The sequence below is a fragment of the Peromyscus leucopus genome, chromosome 10 (assembly GCF_004664715.2).
Source record: "Peromyscus leucopus breed LL Stock chromosome 10, UCI_PerLeu_2.1, whole genome shotgun sequence".
Classification (NCBI taxonomy): Eukaryota; Metazoa; Chordata; class Mammalia; order Rodentia; family Cricetidae; genus Peromyscus; species Peromyscus leucopus.
The window spans coordinates 54,949,822-54,968,860 of record NC_051071.1 but is presented as its reverse complement, the minus strand read 5'-3'; the positions used below and the strand labels follow the sequence as shown (position 1 = coordinate 54,968,860).

The 19,039-nt window shown below is 42.1% G+C and overlaps 1 protein-coding gene across 7 annotated transcripts in view; it reads left to right on the top strand.

Annotated features, from left to right (window-relative positions):
- Positions 1-19,039, top strand: part of Atp8a1 (ATPase phospholipid transporting 8A1) — a 228,809-nt gene that overhangs the window by 167,660 nt on the left and 42,110 nt on the right. For all 7 annotated transcript variants that reach the window (XM_028882277.2, XM_028882275.2, XM_028882276.2 and 4 more), the window contains 4 exons: positions 8,458-8,641; positions 8,737-8,847; positions 17,411-17,485; positions 17,588-17,710. In XM_028882277.2, coding sequence (XP_028738110.1) covers positions 8,458-8,641; positions 8,737-8,847; positions 17,411-17,485; positions 17,588-17,710 — 493 coding nt within the window. The remainder of the gene's footprint in view (positions 1-8,457; positions 8,642-8,736; positions 8,848-17,410; positions 17,486-17,587; positions 17,711-19,039) is intronic.

Genomic DNA, 19,039 nt, shown 5'->3' with positions numbered 1-19,039 from the left:
ACATTTTTACAAAGTATACACGCATCTCACCCCAACATGGCCAGTGTCCAAGGGGCCCCTCATGCTGCCGTCAGTAGCTGCTACCTTGATTTCCACCTCCATCCTTCTCAAATTACATCTTCTCTTACTCAACTTATCCTTTCTGTTTTATATCATACTGACTTCCAATGTGCATATGTATCGCAGGACATTCAGATTCTTAAGAACCCTATGCTTCCCATCAGTTGTAAATGCTGAACTTTGCATCTCTCCACTAAGGGCTCCCTGCTCCCACCCCCAGCTTGGCACCAGTTCATAAACCAGAACTCTGTTGTAGCCTTCAGCCCAATAGCAATCACCTCATAGATGACCTACAGTTTTCTCAGCTCTGGTTTGCTAAGGACGTGATATATGCAATGGAAGATGTTTCTATGACCACTCGGCCTGTGCACCCTACTGTGTGAAGAAAGAGAGGTGGAATTCATTATGAACCCTTGATGGGTTTGGGTGGTTATCTTCAGTTTAATAAATGTGTTACCTAAGGAAAGTTAAAGAAAGGCTGAGGTCTGAGCTCAGCTGGAGCTCCGAGTGTGGAAAACAGGTCAAAAAGTAGACAAGACTTTGTGGCCGCTACAGGGCATGGAGCAGAGAGAAAAGAGAAAGGCATCCCTACAGGACGGATGGCTTTGAAACACAGATGTGCTCACAAGGGCACAGAGAAGTGAGGAAAGGATACAGGGCAACTTGTAGATTGGGGTACAAGAGAGGAGTTGGCACCAGCTTTAACATTCTGCAACAGGAGCGATGTGTTTTAGAGACCAGTCATGGGTAGACTTTCTCCATACTCAAGATTGAACTGAGGGAGTCATGCATGTAAGACAAACACCCTACCACTGAGCCACAGTGCAGACCTTCAACTATGCCAAACTATGTTCTTGGTGTAAACATTATAATAAAATTTCCTGCTAGGAGCAGTTTTCTTTATAGTGCCTTCTGTGAGACATATTGGCCAATTTCTGTCTGCTTTCGTGCTGTATGCACACCTCCACACTCAGATATGCACTGCCAATATGACTAGTCCCTATTGACAATATCGTCTGAACCATTGAAATGGAAGGCATTGGTTTTATTTAATCTGTATACATGTGTACACTCCGCAGGAGAAACTGTATCTGAACACGCCTCAGAAAGGAAGTCTTTTTTGAAGTTACTGTTCCGTGTTTCTTTTTCCCCTGAGAAGAGCTATTTATATGTTATTTCTGTAGCCTTGGCCTCTGCATTATAAAGTCTCTTCGGTGCCTTTGAGTGCACAGAATATCAACAGATGTTGGTTTTGGAGGCTAGGAGGGTGCTCACTCGTCGGTCATTTGAATAGCACAGTTTGCTTTCACAGGGGTGGTTGAATGTTTCATTATGCTCCATATGCTAAATAGCCTTAGGATTTGCTACATAAGCTGCTGCTTTCGTTCCAGTAATAAATCCTCCATGAGCACTGTTCCAATACGCATGGAACTTTGCTATGTGTTTTTTTTTTTGCCACATATTAATGGCTTCTCAGCTGGAAGCATTATTAATGAACCTAACAAATTTTTGTGAAAAAAAACAGTAAGATTAAATTAGGTTTTTCTCTCTTTTTGTAACTCTGTTATTAGTCAACCAAATATGGCTCAATGGAGAATAGACGGATATTCACAAGAGAGACCTTAGGAAATAAGTCAGAAAGGAAGGCACAGCACATCCTGGATGGCTTCTAAATAGCAGCCAGGAGTGAACCTCAAGCTTAATAAGCACCCAAGTTTAGTTATTGCGTGTCTAAAACACTTTATGACAATTAATATAGTTACCCTAGTTAGCCTTAAATTGTCATCTTGATACAACCTACAATCACCTAAGACGGGAATTTCAGTTGAAGGATTGCCCAGGTCAGGCTGGCCTATAGGCATTATCTGGGGCTAGGGAGAGGGGGGGATATGCCTTGATTATTCATTGATGGAGGAGAGCCCAGCTCACTGTGGGTGTCAGCATCCCTAGGCAGGTATCCTGGACAGTGTGAGGAAGCTAAGTATGAGGAGTGAGGAGTGAGATGGAAGCAGCAGGCAGCATTCCCCCAGGGTTTCTGCTTCAAACTCCTGCTTGCGTTGCTGCCCTGGCTCCCTTTGATGATAGAAACAGAAATAAAATAAAACATCTCCTCCTCTAAGTTGCTTTGGGTAAGAGTGTTTTATCACAGCAAGAGAAACTGCAACTACATCCTTCCGTGTGCCTGTTGTTTTCCATCTTTCATGGGTGGCCAAAAGGAATATGATCATTCATCATACTAAATTATGTTTTAGGATGATAAACCCCCCCAAAAAAAAATTCCACCTACATATTTAAATTTATACCAATAATATAGTGTTCTTGACTTTAAGTTTATAGTATAAGTCTTTTGGCTACCCATGCAAGGTCCTTGCATAATTCTTTAGACTGTATAGATATATGTATATATAATCATTATCCATGTTCTACTCAGGAAGACAATTGTTCCCATTAGATGAGTGTAAAACAAAGACTGTATAAGATAGACCACCCAAGCCTGGAGAGATGGCTCAGTGTTAAGAGCACTGGATGCTCTTCCAGGGGACCCAGGTTTGATTCCCAGTACCTACGTGGTGGCTCACAACAGTCTGTAACACCAACTCCAGGGGATACCCTGTTCTGGCCTCTGCTGACACCAGACACACATGCAAGCAAAACTCTCAAGCACATTAAAAAAATTTAATAGACCACCTATATACTTCTTAGCTTGAATGACAAAACATCCCTGTGCTCTCTGATCTAATGTTCACAGGGCCCTGAAAGTTACTCTATAACAAATGAGAACAATAATGAATAACATGTGCAGAGATGGCAGCCAGAATAATATCTGAGAAGCACACTGCATTGAGCTCACTCCTAGGTTACACCACAAGGGACCACCCTCCGTTTGTGGTGCATAGGAAGAAAAGCAGACCTTCCTAGCGCAGGCTACATTAGGAATCCTTTGCAGTAGAGCTTACTGCTTCCAGAAAAGAAAAGGCAGCCATGGAAGACAGCGGTGAATCGTTTCCGTCTTGCAGAAAACCCCCCAAGTGGGACCAACTCTATGCACATATAGACACATACACATCTGGGAGAAGAAAACAGCATTGTTATGATGCTTCCAAACTGTAGAGTTGGTCACTGTCGGTGCTTAGAAAGCTGAAGACTTGGATGGCCCCAGCCTTGCACATATAGTTTGTGATAAGCGCTAGGCAGAGTTAACTAGCTGCGTAGTGTGGTTGCTCTAGGCCATTACAGAACTTGTACAACTCAGAAAGCATGTGCGGAAGTCACGAGAGCAGCAGGGAGTGTGGTAAACTTTGAAGAACTGGAAGCACAGTGGTAGAAGGACCGTGCTCTGGGGGATCTGAGTGCAGAGAGAAGTCTGCTTTGTGCGCTTTCCCTCGTCTGAAGTGAACTCTCCTGTCCTTGTCAAGAAGGCATCGTCCATCATCTGGAATTACTAAAACCAGGCAAACTATCAAGACGCTAGATGCCTTACCCACTTGTCTGTTTCCTCTCCTGTTTCTTTCATAAAATAGTCTAAGAAAAGCGACTGAAGAGAGAAAGTGTTTATTTCACTCACAGTTCCTGGTTACAGTGCGTCCTGTCACGGAATTAATGGCAGCGGGAGCCTGAAGAACGTTTGCTTTGTTGCTGTGCACCCCCGTACCCCACCCTGTGCAGCAAGGGTGAAAGTTACACCCTGAAAGCAGCACCCATATGAGTGTCCCTTCTCCAAAATCCTGGGGTTCAGCATGCTTGAGAGGTTGGGGTTCTCAGATTTGGAATACGTGCTTATAGATAATGCACTACTTTGGAGATGAGCTCCAAGTCTAACCATGAATTCCATTTATATCTCATAAAAATTCTTTCATGTTTCATGTGTAAGGTTTTACATCAACCTGATACACAGAGCTAGAAGATAATTTTAAACATTTTAATGTGTTTTGACTGTGACTTGTCACATGAAATGTTGAATTTTCAGTATCACATTAGCACCTAGAAAGTTGAAGATTTTGGATTTGAGGGATAAGAATACTCAACCTGGGCTCTGTGGGCAAAGAAAGCATTTGCTAGGTATGCCTGAGATCTGAGTTCAAATCCCTAGCACCCACATGAAGCTGGAAGCAGTAACATGTGCATGTAACCTTAACACTCTTGGAGTGAGATGGAAGGCAGAGAATGGGTAATCCCTGGAGGCTTGCTGCCCGCTAGCCTGGCATACCCAGCAATGAGCAACAAAAGCAAAAAAAGATCTTGTCTCAAACCAAGTGAAAGGAGAGGACCCGACACTCAAGGTTATCCTCTGACCTCTGGTGCATGCTGTAGCACACATGTGTGTTCACACATATCATACACACACACACACACACACACACACACACACACACACACACCCCTCTGTAGGAAATCTTCGTAGCTGACTTCGGTTTCACTAGCCAGAATTCCCCCTGAAGCACACCTCTCAGGACAGCCAGCAGCTGCCCCAGCACCCTCTGTCTGTCTTAGTCTGAACATGATGTGGGGTTCCCATGCTCTTCTGCTTCTGTGGGTTGACTGGTGCCTTCCAAGTCTGCTTATTCTGTAATGTATTTATTGAGGTTGTATATCTCAAAGTAATTGCCATTAATTAAATACTTGTCAGATCGCTGCAATAATCTGAAGAAAGTTATTACTAAGAAAACCAGGTATAATGGTCTCAAAAGAATGTGAGTTGCTTGACAATTTTACTTTTGAATATAGAGAACGGCATGTAAGATAATCATCAACTAGGATGGAAAAAATTCTGTTCTCTGCTTCATGTTAGAAAACAAAAAGCATGTGCCTCATGAGTACGATTTTTCCAACAATAGAAAATCTAGGATTTCAACCAGTAGGTTTCCTGGCAAAAGAAGGTTCTAGACGCTAACTGACAAGTCTGTACATTCAAACTCTGAGTGAACTATATGAATGTGTGTTTTACATTTTGTAAATCCATCATTGTTTAGCTGTCAGCTGCTCTTCCAAAGTCTGCAGAAGTGGTGTCTTTCACTGTTCCTTGAATCTTCTTCTAAGCCTGGAGTGGTGTCCTTGCTACTTGTAATTACCATGTACTTTGGAGGATGCTTCTGACTATAGCTCCATTTCTTTTTTTTTTTTTAACAAACATTTTCTTGCTTCAGATATTCCTACTCTTCTCTCTCTCTCTTTTTTTGTTTTGTTTTGTTTTTGTTGTTGTTATACAGTCTGTGCTTTTTTGGGTTTACAGTCACCATGCTTGTGCTCTCAATACCTTCTTTTTTTTTCATCTTTAAGAGTTTTAATTTTTTTATTTTTATTTTTTTAATGCCGAATGCCTTTTATTGAAGGTGGAGGTCTTAAATACAGGCTTACAGCACAATGAATGGGAGGACCCCGAAGGGCAGAAGTTCGCTACTGATGTTTTACAATCTTGCATCTATGCTGTTAACGCCCAATATGCGTGATACACAGACAAGGAACTTCCCTTAAGCATTCAGGAGGATAAAACCTGGCAGGGAATTAGCATAGGGAGGATATCAAGGTCAAGGTCAGCAAGCGAGGCAACTCCTACTCTTCTCTTTTAATACCTGAATTAGTCATCCTCATTGAGGTAAGCGAAGATCCCTCCTTAATTTTAATTTGGAGGTTCTATTACTTTGTATGTCTTTGATAAAACACCTGATATCAACAGTTTAAGGGAAGAAGAGCGTTGGTTCACAGTTTGAGGGGATATAGTGCATGATGGCCAGGGAAGCGTGGGGACAGGAACATGACATGCTGACATGACATGGGGACAGGAGCATGAGGTGGCCGCTAACATCACTGCCTCTGTCTGCCTTCAGGCAGCAGTGTAAGATGGGTACTGGGGTTCCTTGGGTGGACTTCCAACGTTCCCCGCTTTTTATTCAGTCTGGGACCTCAGCCCAGCTACTCTTAGGGTAGCTCTTTTCTCCTCAGTTAAGGCTCTCTGGAAACACCCTCCGGGCCCTCCCCAGAGGTGTGTCTCCTAGGTGATTCAGAAGTCCCTCAAGTTGACAAGGGAGATCAGCCACTGTGGCAGTAGCGAAAATTACAGTGTGAAGCAGAGACAGTAGTCGCTGGCTATAGTCACCATGAGGAAGGGACCAGAGGTTTAGTGTAGGTCTGTCCTGAAGCTCCTTGAAGTCACTGATTTTAGCTCACTATGTGGGTTCAGTTCACAAAAGGGCGGCACAGTGTCCTAGCTCCACAGTGTGATGCTATGATGTGTGTAGCCGGGGAGCTGTTAAAGAGAATTTGATAAATGTTTTCAAATGCTTCCCTTCATTCATGCCTGTTTCCATTTGCTTTCTAGAGCATTTCTGGTGAGCATTCTTTTCTGACATTTACTAAATGTCAACTGTAGTCCGTGTTTAAAACCTTGGCCAAGGGCCAGTGGGCTTACCCATTTATATTAGCCTGTTAAGAAACATTAAATAAAACGTGAAAATGGAATGGAAATTGCTTTGAAGAGAAATGGAGGCAGACGCTGAAATGAACCATTAGTAGCCTGATATGCATTCTCTGGTTGAGGTCAGAGCTGTGTCATTTTGTAATGTTGCCAGACTCCAAAAGAAAAAAATTAAAAATAATTCTTTGAGATAGCAGCTGGTTACCAGTTCCTCTTCTGGATCAGCCACTAAGGGCACAGAGGAGGCAACTGGACCCCTGTCAGCGACTCAAGCTGGGATTCTCCAACTTCAAGCAAGAGTCAGAGCTGCCATGGCTCACTCCCTTCCTCTGGATACTAGAGCCTCCTGGAGGCACGGATTTATGCAAAATTCCCACTAATGGGAATTTTTCTTATCAACGTAATCAAGAGTATATGTAAAGACATATCGGTTCCTTAAATGCCCTTTATTTTTAAGAAGAATAACAATTTGTGAGATAGGATTTGTTACACATCCATGGTACTTACCTTAATAAAGAATTTATCACTGAGAGAGGCAGACTGGCATGTGCTTTAATCTAGTATTGGGAGAATGGAAGTCAAAGGATCAGGAGTCCTATGCCAAAGCTTCAGCTACAAAGCTAATTCAAGTCCAGCTTGGGCTGGCACTGCCTCAGGTGTCTCAAGATGATGATGATGATGATGATGATGATGATGATGATGATGATGATGGTGATGATGATGGTGATGATGATGATGTGGTGATACAGCTCTTAGACATTTCTATGGACTAGCATTTTATACCTTGGTTGCTTCTTCTTATCCATGTGTGTGTCAGGACTTTGCTATGTAGCCCATGCTGGCCTAGAACTTCTGACCCTCCTTCCTGGATCAACCACTAAGTGCTGGGATCACCAGTGTGCACTGCCACACCCGGCTCTAATTGCTATCTTAATAGTTGTCTGGACTGACTCACTGTTTAGTCTTCCTGTCTTTCCATTTCCAGCGCAGTATGGACAATAGATTAAGTTAATTGTGCCGCTAAAGCACTCTGTCTTAGGACATTGCTATCATTATCTTGGCACTTATTTCTAAAATGACTTTTTAAGATGCATGGAAAATGCTTCGCATTTAATACCAAATGTGATGTTAGCATAAACGCAGATGCCTTCTGTTCCTGGCCCATGTTTGCAGAAAAGGCTGTTTGCTTTCTGCATGTGTGTGTGTTAGTCTGTGCCTCCGGAAGAAAACGAAGCATGTGGACTGTATTCTAGCATCAGATACTTACTTTTCTTGAGATTCACAATGGAGTCTGAGAATGGGTTGAAAGGCTAGCCAACTCCCTGCTATTAATTTTCAGTAATTTTAAGCTGCTTTACATTACATATGACCAGCTCTCAGAAGCTTAAAACTTCTTTCAAGACACCAAATAGAACCCCATTAGTATTTGGACTGTTTACTGTTATTTGGTTGATTGTGTTTGTTTGTGCTTTTTAATTATGTGTATACAGGGGAGAATGTGCATGTGAGAGGCAGGTACCCACAGAGGCCAGAAGGGGGCATAGGATCTCCTGGAGCTGGAGTTACAGGCAGTTGTAAGCCACCTGATACAGGTGCTGGGAACTGAATCCTGGTCCTCTGCAAGAACAGTAGTGCATCCTCTTAACCCCCGAGCTGCCTCTTAGCCCCTCAACAGCTTTGTCTGCCTTCTCTTTGAATTGAATTTCTGATGTCCCTGGCTGGTACTTAACCAAGTGTTAGGCCTCCTGCATATCACCTGCAGATTTGCTGCTAGGACGATTGCTATCTTTGCTTTGAATTTCCCTCGAAGCGACAGACAGGTTTGCAGAGAACCAACCAATTTCAACCCTTCCACCTTTGTTCATCAGGGAACCATTCATCTAAACGTTTGCTTTATTTATTGTTCAAAAAATAATTATAGCATTTCAAATTTTCTTTTTTCGGGAAACGGGTGATTGATCCTTTGTTTTTGTTTTTGTTTTAAGGGTTTCTCCTCTTCAGAAGTCTGAGGTGGTTGAGATGGTCAAGAAACAAGTCAAAGTCATCACACTTGCGATTGGCGATGGAGCGAATGACGTCAGCATGATACAGACGGCCCATGTGGGGGTTGGGATAAGCGGGAACGAAGGTCTGCAGGCAGCCAACTCTTCCGATTACTCCATAGCTCAGGTAAAGCCTCGTGACTCTGACACATACCAACACTGCTTTCTCCATCAGCTGGCAGTGGGGAGGGAAATACTAATGCCTCTCCATTCCTCTCCTAGTTCAAGTATTTGAAGAATTTGCTGATGGTTCACGGTGCCTGGAATTACAACAGAGTCTCCAAGTGCATCCTGTACTGCTTCTACAAGAACATCGTGCTCTACATCATTGAGGTAGCAGCGTTAAACTTAGTCCTGCCCCTACCATTCGTAATTCTAACCGTTCTCTTTTTTTTTTTTTTGGTTTTTCGAGACAGGGTTTCTCTATGTAGATTTGCGCCTTTCCTGGAGCTCACTTGGTAGCCCAGGCTGGCCTCGAACTCACAGAGATCCGCCTGGCTCTGCCTCCCTGAGTGCTGGGATTAAAGACTTTCGCCACCACTGCCCGGCTCTAACCATTCTCTTTATGGAGATCTTTCTCACTGTTTTATGAGTACTTGCTTCATCTTCTCATTTCCTTTTTAAGAAAAAACAGTTGTAAGACTGTGGTGATAACTGTGTTCCCCAAAATATTGTGCACCCTAGTAAACTTATCTGGGGTCAGAGAACAGAACAGCCACTAGATGTTTTTAATCCTTTAATCCTAGTGTTCCAGAGGCAGAGATCTGTCTGGATCTCTGTGAGTTCAGAGCCACACTGGAAACAGCCAGGTATGGCCTTTAATCCCAGAAAGTGATGGCAGAAAGCAGAAAGGTATTTAAGGTGTGAGGACCAGGAACCAGAGCTGGTTAAGCTTTTAGGCTTTTGAGCAGCAGTTCAGCTGAGACCCATTCGGATGAGGACACAGAGGACCCATTCTGCAGAAACAGTATCACCTGAGAAATTGGCAAGGTGAGGAAGCTGTGGCTTGTTCTGTTTCTCTGATCTTCCAGCTTTCACCCCAATACCTGACTTCAGGTTTGATTTTATTAATAAGACCTTTTAAGATTCCTGCTACATAAGATGTATTTTATTTTTGTCTTATGTGAATGAGTGTTTTGCCTGCATGTCTGTCTGTCTCTGCACCATGTGCTTGCAGTGCCCACAGAGACCAGGGTGGATCTCCTGGAACTGGAGTTACAGGTGGTTGTTAGGCATCCTGTGGTGTGGGAGATCAAACCCTGGTCCTCTGGAAGAACAGTCAGTCGGTGCTCTTAACTGCTGAGCCATCTCTTCACTTTTTATAATTTCTAAATGTGTTCCCGCAAATAAGATGACAGCCATGAGAATAGTCATCAACGTTTAGACACTAGCTGAAAGTGTCAGGTCACTTTGGTAGAAAGTTGAAGTAGAATTGCTCGTGAGTCATGTTTTCAGTTTTTAAAACTGTAAAGACTATGAAGCCGGAACGTGTGCAGACTGTCTTTAAGCCACTGTTGAGGGGAAGCACACGCAGGAAAACTGTATTTAGAGAGTAACAATCCTGGTGATGGGGGGGAAATCGATGAAAGAAAGAGACGACAGAAGTAGAGGATAGCGATTAGTTCCGGTCCAGGGGAGGCTGTGGTGGTATGGTGTTCCCCAAAATATTGTGTACCCTAATAAACTTATCTGGGGTCAGAGAAGAGAAAAGCCACTAGATACTTAGGATAGGCTGTGGTAGCACACGCCTTTAATCCTAGCATTCCAGAGGCAGAGATCCGTCTGTTCAAGGATACAGCCAAGCATGGTGACGTATGCCTTTAATCCCAGGGAGTGATGGTAGAAAGCAGAAAGGTATATAAGGCGTGAGGACCAGAAACTAGAAGCATTTGGCTAGTTAAGTTTTCAGGCTTCTAGCAGCAGTTCAGCTGAGAGCCATTCTGGATGAGGACTCAGAGGCTTCCAGCCTGAGGAAACAGGATCAGCTGAGGAACTGGCAAGGTGAGGAAGTTGTGGTTTGTTCTGCTTCTCTGATATTCCAGCACTCACCCCAATAACTGGCCTCGGGTTTGATTTTATTAATAAGAACTTTTAAGATTCATGCTACAGGAGGCACATGAGTGCAGCCGGGAAATGATCTAACAGCATCACTATCTGGTATCCTTGTCTTAGATCAGTGACCTTCCTAACACTGTGACCCGTTAATACAGTTCTTCATGTTGTGGTGACCCCCGACCCTAAAGTTATTTTTGATGCTACTTCATAACCATAATCTTGCCATTATGAATTGTAATATAAATATCTGATATGCAGGATATTTATATTAGGTTTGGTGACCCCTGTGAAAGGGTCATTCGACCCCAGAGGGGGGTTGCACCCCACAGGTTCAGAGTCACGCTCTTAGATCTTCCCTATTAGCCACAGCTACCCTTTGCTAGCCGTCTGTTTTGGTTCCTAGGGTTGACAAATACGATTTTGGATAAGGAATTTCCCTAAAATATTCTATTTCTAGGCTCTTTCCATATATCAAAGATGGCATCAGCTTACAAATGAAACCTGAGACTGGGGAGCTCACTTGGTAAAGCACTAGATTTGTCAGCATGAGGACCTGAGTTCAAGTCCCAGAGCCCATGTACAAAGGCAGCATGGTGCGGCATGCCCTTGTAGTCTAGGCGACGGAGAAGCTAACCAGCCAGCCTAGGCTGCTCAGCGAGCTCTAGGACAGCATCTGAGGTTGACCTTTGGTCTCCATACACAAGCACATGCATGAGCACCTGCACACATGCAAACACACATGGACACACAGAGAATTAAAACCTAGTTTTGCCCTGCAGATATTTTGGTATCAGACTAGGCATCAAATACCGGGCAAAACAAGTCAAGCACAGGCCGTAACCTCAGCAGCCAGCCAGTGGGCTACGATGGAAGCCACGTTTGTAATTTTAAGTTTTCTAGGTGCTGCGTTAGCAAATGCCACAATAAAAAAACAGGTTGATTTCAGTACCATATTTTAAGTCAATATATTCAAAATATTACCAATCCTCACCAATGTCAAAATTATTAATTTTTTTACACTTGGGTGGAAATTCTACATTCTTCCCTACATGCCCAGTGTTTGAAATCTGGTATATATTTTGCCTTGAGTACATCTCAATTTGGACTAATTACCTATCGTGGCCTACAGAGCGGAGCATGCAGCATAGTATTGGCAGATAAGTGAACAAGAAAGGGTTATTCATGTGTTCATATTTTCTGACATTTATTATTTTGTGGGTATGAATGTAGACATATACAACTTCAGAAGGCAGAAGATCAGAGGACAACTTGCAGGACTTTTTTTTTTTTTTCTTGTTTGTTTGTTTTTTAAGACAGAGTTTCTCTATGTAGCCCTAACCATCCTGGAACTCACTCTGTAGCCCAGGCTGGCTTTGAACTCACAGAGATCCGCCTGCCTCTGCCTCCCGAGTGCTGGGATTAAAGGTGTGTGCCATCACCCAGCTCGGGAGTCTATTCTGTCCAGGTCCACCACGTGGGCTCTGGGGATGGAACTTGGCTCTTCAGTCTTGGCAGCAAGCTCCTTTACCTGCTGAGCCATCTCAAAGGCCCTTTTTGTCAATTCCTTGCATAGCTCCAGGGATGGGGACCTCATGGGGGGGTGGGAGAGACAAGATAATGAAGAAAAACATATGGAAAGCTGGGGCTGAGTGGTCTGGGCTCCCTGCTGGAGAAACTACATCACCCAGAAGCTCTGTATTCTTGTTATGAAGAGTTGAACTTAGAGGCAGTGTTATTACATACACCTAAACAAGGAGGCAGGGATATTATATAAACAAGGAGGCAGGGTTTATGGTGTATAGCTGGATAAGAGGGCAGGTCCAGCTACTCTCTGTAGGACAGTCTTGTAGATGTAACCAACCGTCTTATTAAATAAGAAACACAGAACCAATGTAAAAGAGAAAGCCGAGAGGTCAGAGCTCAGAGCTAAAATCTTACCCTTCCTCCTGCGAGCCCCTAGCTTCCCGAAAGAGAGCTATTTCCTGTGTGTAAGTCATTTCATAGTCTTTTGTTCTGCCTTCTCATTGGTTGTAAACCCATACACGTGACTGCCTCGTCACTGTCTGTATCTACAGCCCCCCAGGTCTTAAAGGCATATGTCTCCAATGCTGGCTGTATCCCTGAACACACAGAGATCTATGGGATTAAAGGTGTGCGCCACCACCGCCACACTCTTGCTATGGCTCTAATAGCTCTGACCCCCGGGCAACTTTATTTATTAACATACAATCAAAATCACATTTCAGTACAATTAGAATACCACCACACAGTCTCTGTAAGGAAGCAATCTTCAAGCTCTAAGTATCTGGGGAGAAAGCTGTGGTGGACATTTTCTACCTACACTGTAAGCACTCACACTTGGTGGCCCGAAGAAGGCTTTGCCATTTCCCTCTGAGCATTACCCCAGGGGAGACGGCTTTGCTATCTTCTCTGTGAGTCTGGGCTATGGCGTCCTTGACGTGACTGTGTCCACATCACCAGCACACACTCACTCTGTACTTCACTCACTCAGGCCTTCCTCTGCTCCCTACATTTCTTATGTGGTTTAATATCTGGCTCCTAGGTCATCAGAAAGTGTAGCATAATAATGAACCTCTCGATAGGCTGAGGCATTCCTCAGAAAGCTCTGAGGGATGTGGATAATTTGTTAGGAAAACTGTCTTCCACTCTCTAGGACCTGCCATACCCTCACAGGTTTGCTGAGGGCCTTCTTACAGATGGCTGTTTGTACCACTTTATCCTCTGTTCCGTGGGCCTTTCTCTGCATCTGTTGGAAGGACATGGCCTACCCACTTCTTTATGGAAATAAGATCCATATTTTACAGCGGAGATATTTTACTCCACGTCTACTGTGTTCGTTAGAAACTGCTAGAGAGTTGGCTCAGTTACCTCTGTCAGAATTCTTGTTAGGAGTTAGATTGGGATATTGAAACTTAGTTTTGAGGTATACAGACTACATCATCTATTAGTCACTTAACATCTGTAGTTAGGTTACCATACCCCTAGCTAAAGTAACCAAGTACTTGGAAACATAAGCATCATTGATTACTATTGCTAGATTTGGTCTGGAAAACCTATGTTTTAATACAAACTCTCAAAGTAATTTATAAGTTTTGTTGTTGGGTCTCTTGTTTATTTGTTTGTTTTTTTAATCTTTGAAGTCAGGAGTTTGGTGCACACCAATTATCCTAGTACTTGGGAGACTAAGGCATGAGGATAGCCTGGGCTACCTAGTTAGACTGTCTCAAAAACAACAACAAAAAAAATAATGTTTGTTTTCTATATAAATTTGTGGTCCTTCCCTAAAAGGATTATTTTTATTCCCATCCTCTCTATATATCGATAACTTTCCTAATTTTATGTTCTCACTTAAATCATTGAAAGTGTGATACACTTTATTTACATAGATTGTTTTAAGACTTTTAAACCAAGAATTTAAGATCTGTCAGCACGTAGCTATGTATAGAGTCTAATTTTTAATGAAATAAGTTCATATTTTAACCATAGACTAGTTGACAAAAATTTTTTTAAATCTAGATCGACAACAAGAGTGAAGTGTGAAAACTTAGGTACCATTGAGGAAAATAAAAATGTGTTTAAGTCAAGTGAAAAAGCAGTCTTCACAGCCCATTTCGAACCCAGCATTGTATGATTGGTGGTTATCCCCAGCCCTGAATTGACTTGGCTTTGAATGTAAAGCCCCTTCTTAAGCTATGTAACACTGATCACATTCTTAACGGGTTAAAAAGGAAGCGAGATAGAAACTTTCCTGGAAACTTCATTTTTATTTTTCTGGTAGCACTTTTTGGAAATGTATTTTGAATATCATTCAACTGTTGGATGTGGATTGAACTTTTAAATCAATTCCCCCCATGCCTAACTTCTGCCAGCTAAAACAAGTTCTGCAGATGTTAATGGCTCATGTCAATACTGAGAATGAATAGGCAGAAAACACATCATTGAATGTCTCCAGCAAGGACAACTGCCAGTCTCGGATCTCTCCTTTCTGTTTTTTTGTGCTGATCAGGCGTGGGAGCAGAGACCACATTGACTGTTTGCAAGCTGCTGCTTAATATGCAGAAGTGCTCCATCAGGAAAATGTCTGTGGGGCTTTAGCTGACCCGCCTCTGGGGGGTGGGGGATGTTGGAGGGGAGCTTGGCAAAGAATTCATAAAGCATGATCTTAACCCCAAAGAGTGTAATAGATTATCAGCAAAAGCTGCTTTCTTGTCATTGTCCCGCCGGGGCTATCACTAGCTAGCTCCTCCGTGGCTGTCAATTGCAGCCACACACACACACACACACACACACACACACACACACACACACACACACAGGTTCAGCAGATGGCGATAGAAAGCCTGCTCGGGGTCGCTGCCTGGCAGTGGCTGTAGGTGTTCACTTAAATCATTGGCTCCGTCTAAAAAGTTTTTTTCTTTTTTCCCCTTCTGAATCATCTGATCCCGTCCTAACAAAGAGGAGCTTTTCTTTAAGATAGTTGGTGGCATCTAGGTTTTCTTAGCCCCCCAAACAATGTAGCGGTTCCCCTTTCCAGGAAAGTCATTAAAGTCAATAAGGTGGTACTTTCCCAGTATGCTGGGAAGTAAATTCCCTGGGAATTGAAATCATCTGGGCACCCCCACCCCACCCCCCGGAAGGCTCTCCATCCAAGGCTTTGGTTGGCTGAAACGGGGGGGGGGGGGGGGCCTCTGTGTGCTTATGGTAATTCAGGTTCTGTCTTCCTTAGGGATGTGTTTCTAAGATATGGCTTCAACTGCAAATCTCAGGCTAACCTGACTGTGGTAGACTGCTTTCCTGTCAAGGACTTTCTCTTTCTCCTTAAAAGAAATGTAGAGAGCAAACCTTTGAATACCAAAACATTTACCTAAAGATGTACCACTGTGTTGAAAGACTTGGCCCTAATTTAGACATTCCAGTCCGTTCTCTTTTAAAAAGAAAAGCAACAGGAAGATGAACCTTTTGAAATACAACGGATAAATTTCTAAGCATATGTCACATACCTTTCATTCAGAAAGTACGGCGATAAAAATGTGTTAACCCCCATTTGAATGTTTTGTATTATAGCATACAGTCTGCTTATACTTTAAAATACACTTTGAACTCAAACTTGCTGGTTTATTTGTGTTTGAAACTTTCTGTCTGTTCACTGACTTGAAGGGGAGGGTCTTAAAATCTAATCTCAAGGTACCTAAATTAACAATAGAAGGTTACATGCAAATAAGCTAAAGGTCCATTCACCTCAATAATTATTGACCGTATACAGTTTATTAACATAAACTTACCCAGTACCAATGTTTTAACAATGCATTTAGAATTAATTATTCCCCGTGATCGTGTGCAGATCATGGCCATTAGACTGATTTGGAGACATCCACTCGTAATAATTGTTCAACCATTCCCTTCCACTATGAAAAAATGAAGGCCAATGAAGCAACTGTTCATTGTGGTGGTGGTAGGGGGTTTAGGGGGGTCCTGAGTTCATACTGATGAATGTTGAATTTGTAGCCGTTCATGCTTCCTTAATGAGGTTAAAGGAAACATGAAGAATAGCAAGGTTCCTGGGCCTCTGAGTGCTCTGTGGAGCCGCAAGTCAAGTTCTTCCCTGCTGTCTGCTAGTGCTGTGCTGTGTGGGTGTGTAATCTTCTTGCTGGGCTAGGCTTCTTACTCTTCCAAGTCTGCTTGATTTTTAATTATACCTAGGTTGGCTTTTTTAATGCATTCTTTTTTTCAAGGTATTGCCAATAATCACTTTGTATTTGTTTCAAATATGCTGAATGAAAGTCCCTATTACTCCTAAATTTTGTTTCTAAGTTGGGATTTCTCTTTCAAAGAAAATTACACACATATGAAAACATATGTTCTAGTAATTAAAGAGTGGCCTTTGTACAAGCATTAAAGTTCCCCTCACAATCATCTGTCACTCTACCTCCAGGGAATGCTATGCTTCCGGTCTCCTGGGGTACCTGCACTCACATGCACATGCCCACATGCAGACTCAAATACCTATACATAATTAAAAATAAAAATTGTAAGTGTAAGTTTAAAATATTACACTATATAAACTCCAATTTAACATTCTGATGGCAATGATTATCAATAAAAATTTCAATAAGAACCATATAAAAAAGAAAGAAAGGAAACATATTTAATGCATTAGATTTTACTTGAAGGATTTATCCTAAGGAAAAAAGAGAGATAGGTAAGGTTTCAGTTAGGAATCATTTCTGATAACAAGAGCTATTAAGTCAGCAAAATCTCCACACTGCAGAAGGTCTGAATCCATTAAAAGTGTGTTAAGGAGTTGTGAAAACTCAAACGCTCTTTGTAACGTTAAGGGAAAGAAGTAGGGTGTGACACTACATGCAGCTGGTCTCAAGTAAAATAAACCTGTGACATTACTTACATAAACTACACACAAGACACAGAAGAAAATGATGATTTTATTACTGCAGGAAGTTAGTTCCTAAGTAAATAAGTATAGCATCTATAATAAAAAATAATCTTTAACTGAATCCTTTAAAAGGGGAATTAAAGCTATGAGAATTTAATGGCATGTAAATATATTCACTTGTAGAAATACGATAATACCTATTTTTTTTTTAATCTGTGATTGCTTGCTCATGCAGAAATTTAAATTTGGCAAATCGGGTAAATTCTGTCTCAGATGGCAGCTATATAATGAAAGTGCCCCTTTAAATCAAAAGCAAAGACAAGAAATGTCATTGTCCAGAGACCCACAAACTGATCCATCAGTGCTGCTTTTCCGGGTTCGATGTGTTGAGATTCTGTGTCCTAATTCTAGGGCTTGTTTTCTTCCCAGATCTGGTTTGCCTTTGTCAATGGCTTTTCTGGACAAATCCTCTTTGAGAGATGGTGCATAGGACTTTATAATGTGGTAAGTTGAGCACATTTGATAATGCCGATTTGTTTAATACTGAAGATAAATGTCATACCCGTCATCTGGCCATGTGATGTAATGGGCAGTATGTCCCTTCAGATGTTTACAGCGATGCCTCCCTTGACGCTTGGAATATTTGAGAGATCATGCAGAAAGGAGAACATGTTAAAATACCCTGAGTTGTACAAAACGTCTCAGAATGCTCTGGACTTCAATACCAAGGTAGGAGCTGGTGTCCTCCCATGTGTTCAGAGGGATTTTCTCTGTTGCTGCAAGCTTGGGCCATCTGGCCGGCCTCAGTCAAGAACTCCAAGGTACCGTGTGAGGCAAGTCGTATGAAGGTTCTGAGTATGGAGGGCAAAGGAGTTTTGTTGGTTGAGTTGGGCTGTTGGGGGTTTTGTTATTGTTGTTAGTTTGTTTCATTTGTTGGGGTTTTGTTCGATTCATTCCCATTCAAGGTTCAGGGGCTCATTTTCCTTTATGACTGAAGGAAATGCTGCCATGTAAATGTTCCACGTTTTTACTGTCCATTCATCTGCTGGTGGACGTTTGAGCTGATTGCACTGCTTGAGTTTAAACTCTGCCTAAAGCATCACAGGCTACTGTCATCTCCTGTGATCTGTGATACTTAGTCACTCCAGCAAGAGAAGATTTTGTTTCTGCATAGTTTACTTTCCGGCAAGTGTATCTTCTAACACGTTTCCACACTAGTATAATGTAGTGATTCAGGTTTCTGTTTAATGTCACTGAAAGGATGAATTTAAAATGGCAACAACGAAGGTAGATGCCATAATATTTATGTATTTGATTAGTAGTAAAACAAATGAGCAAATAGAATACCCTTTTACTGAACCATTTCCACTTAATTTAGTGCATGTTCAGTAGTAAATTAGTGACAGATATAACAGCAATTCCGTGTCTTAAATTTACAGACATTTAGCATAGGAACTTTTGCTTCTTTTTTTTTTTTTTAATCCTGGCATGATTGGACACCGACGGCCTGGGAATTGAACCTGAGTCCTCTAGGACATCAGTCAGTGCTCTTAACCACTGAGCCACCAGGACCCACCTAGTGTAGGGGCTTTTAACATGGATTAATTCATAAGGCTCTCTAGTGCTATTTATTCTCAGTGTACCGAGAACATAGTGAAACAGGTCTGTTAGTGCCTTTGCTCTACACACCGTAAATGATAGTATTGATATATAACCAGGAAGTTCGTTTTCTTCTGAGACTCAGTCTTCATGAGCACACTGCATGGATGTCCAGCAGTACATGTGCATGTAGCTTGATAGCTTTGGGTTCAATCATTGAAACCGATCAATTAAAACATCAAACACCCTGCAGCTTGCTTAATCTGTACCATCGGTTCTGAAAAAATGTATTTTTAGTGGTATATTCTTAAGCTGTTTCTTCATAGTATAAGATATCTAAGTTAACATTTTAATATTTTATTTTTTTTAGGTTATTATTTATTGTGAACAGTTTGTATCAAATTCTCCCCGCATTGCTGGCATGGTTTTCATTATCTATGGTGAACATTTTCAAATGAT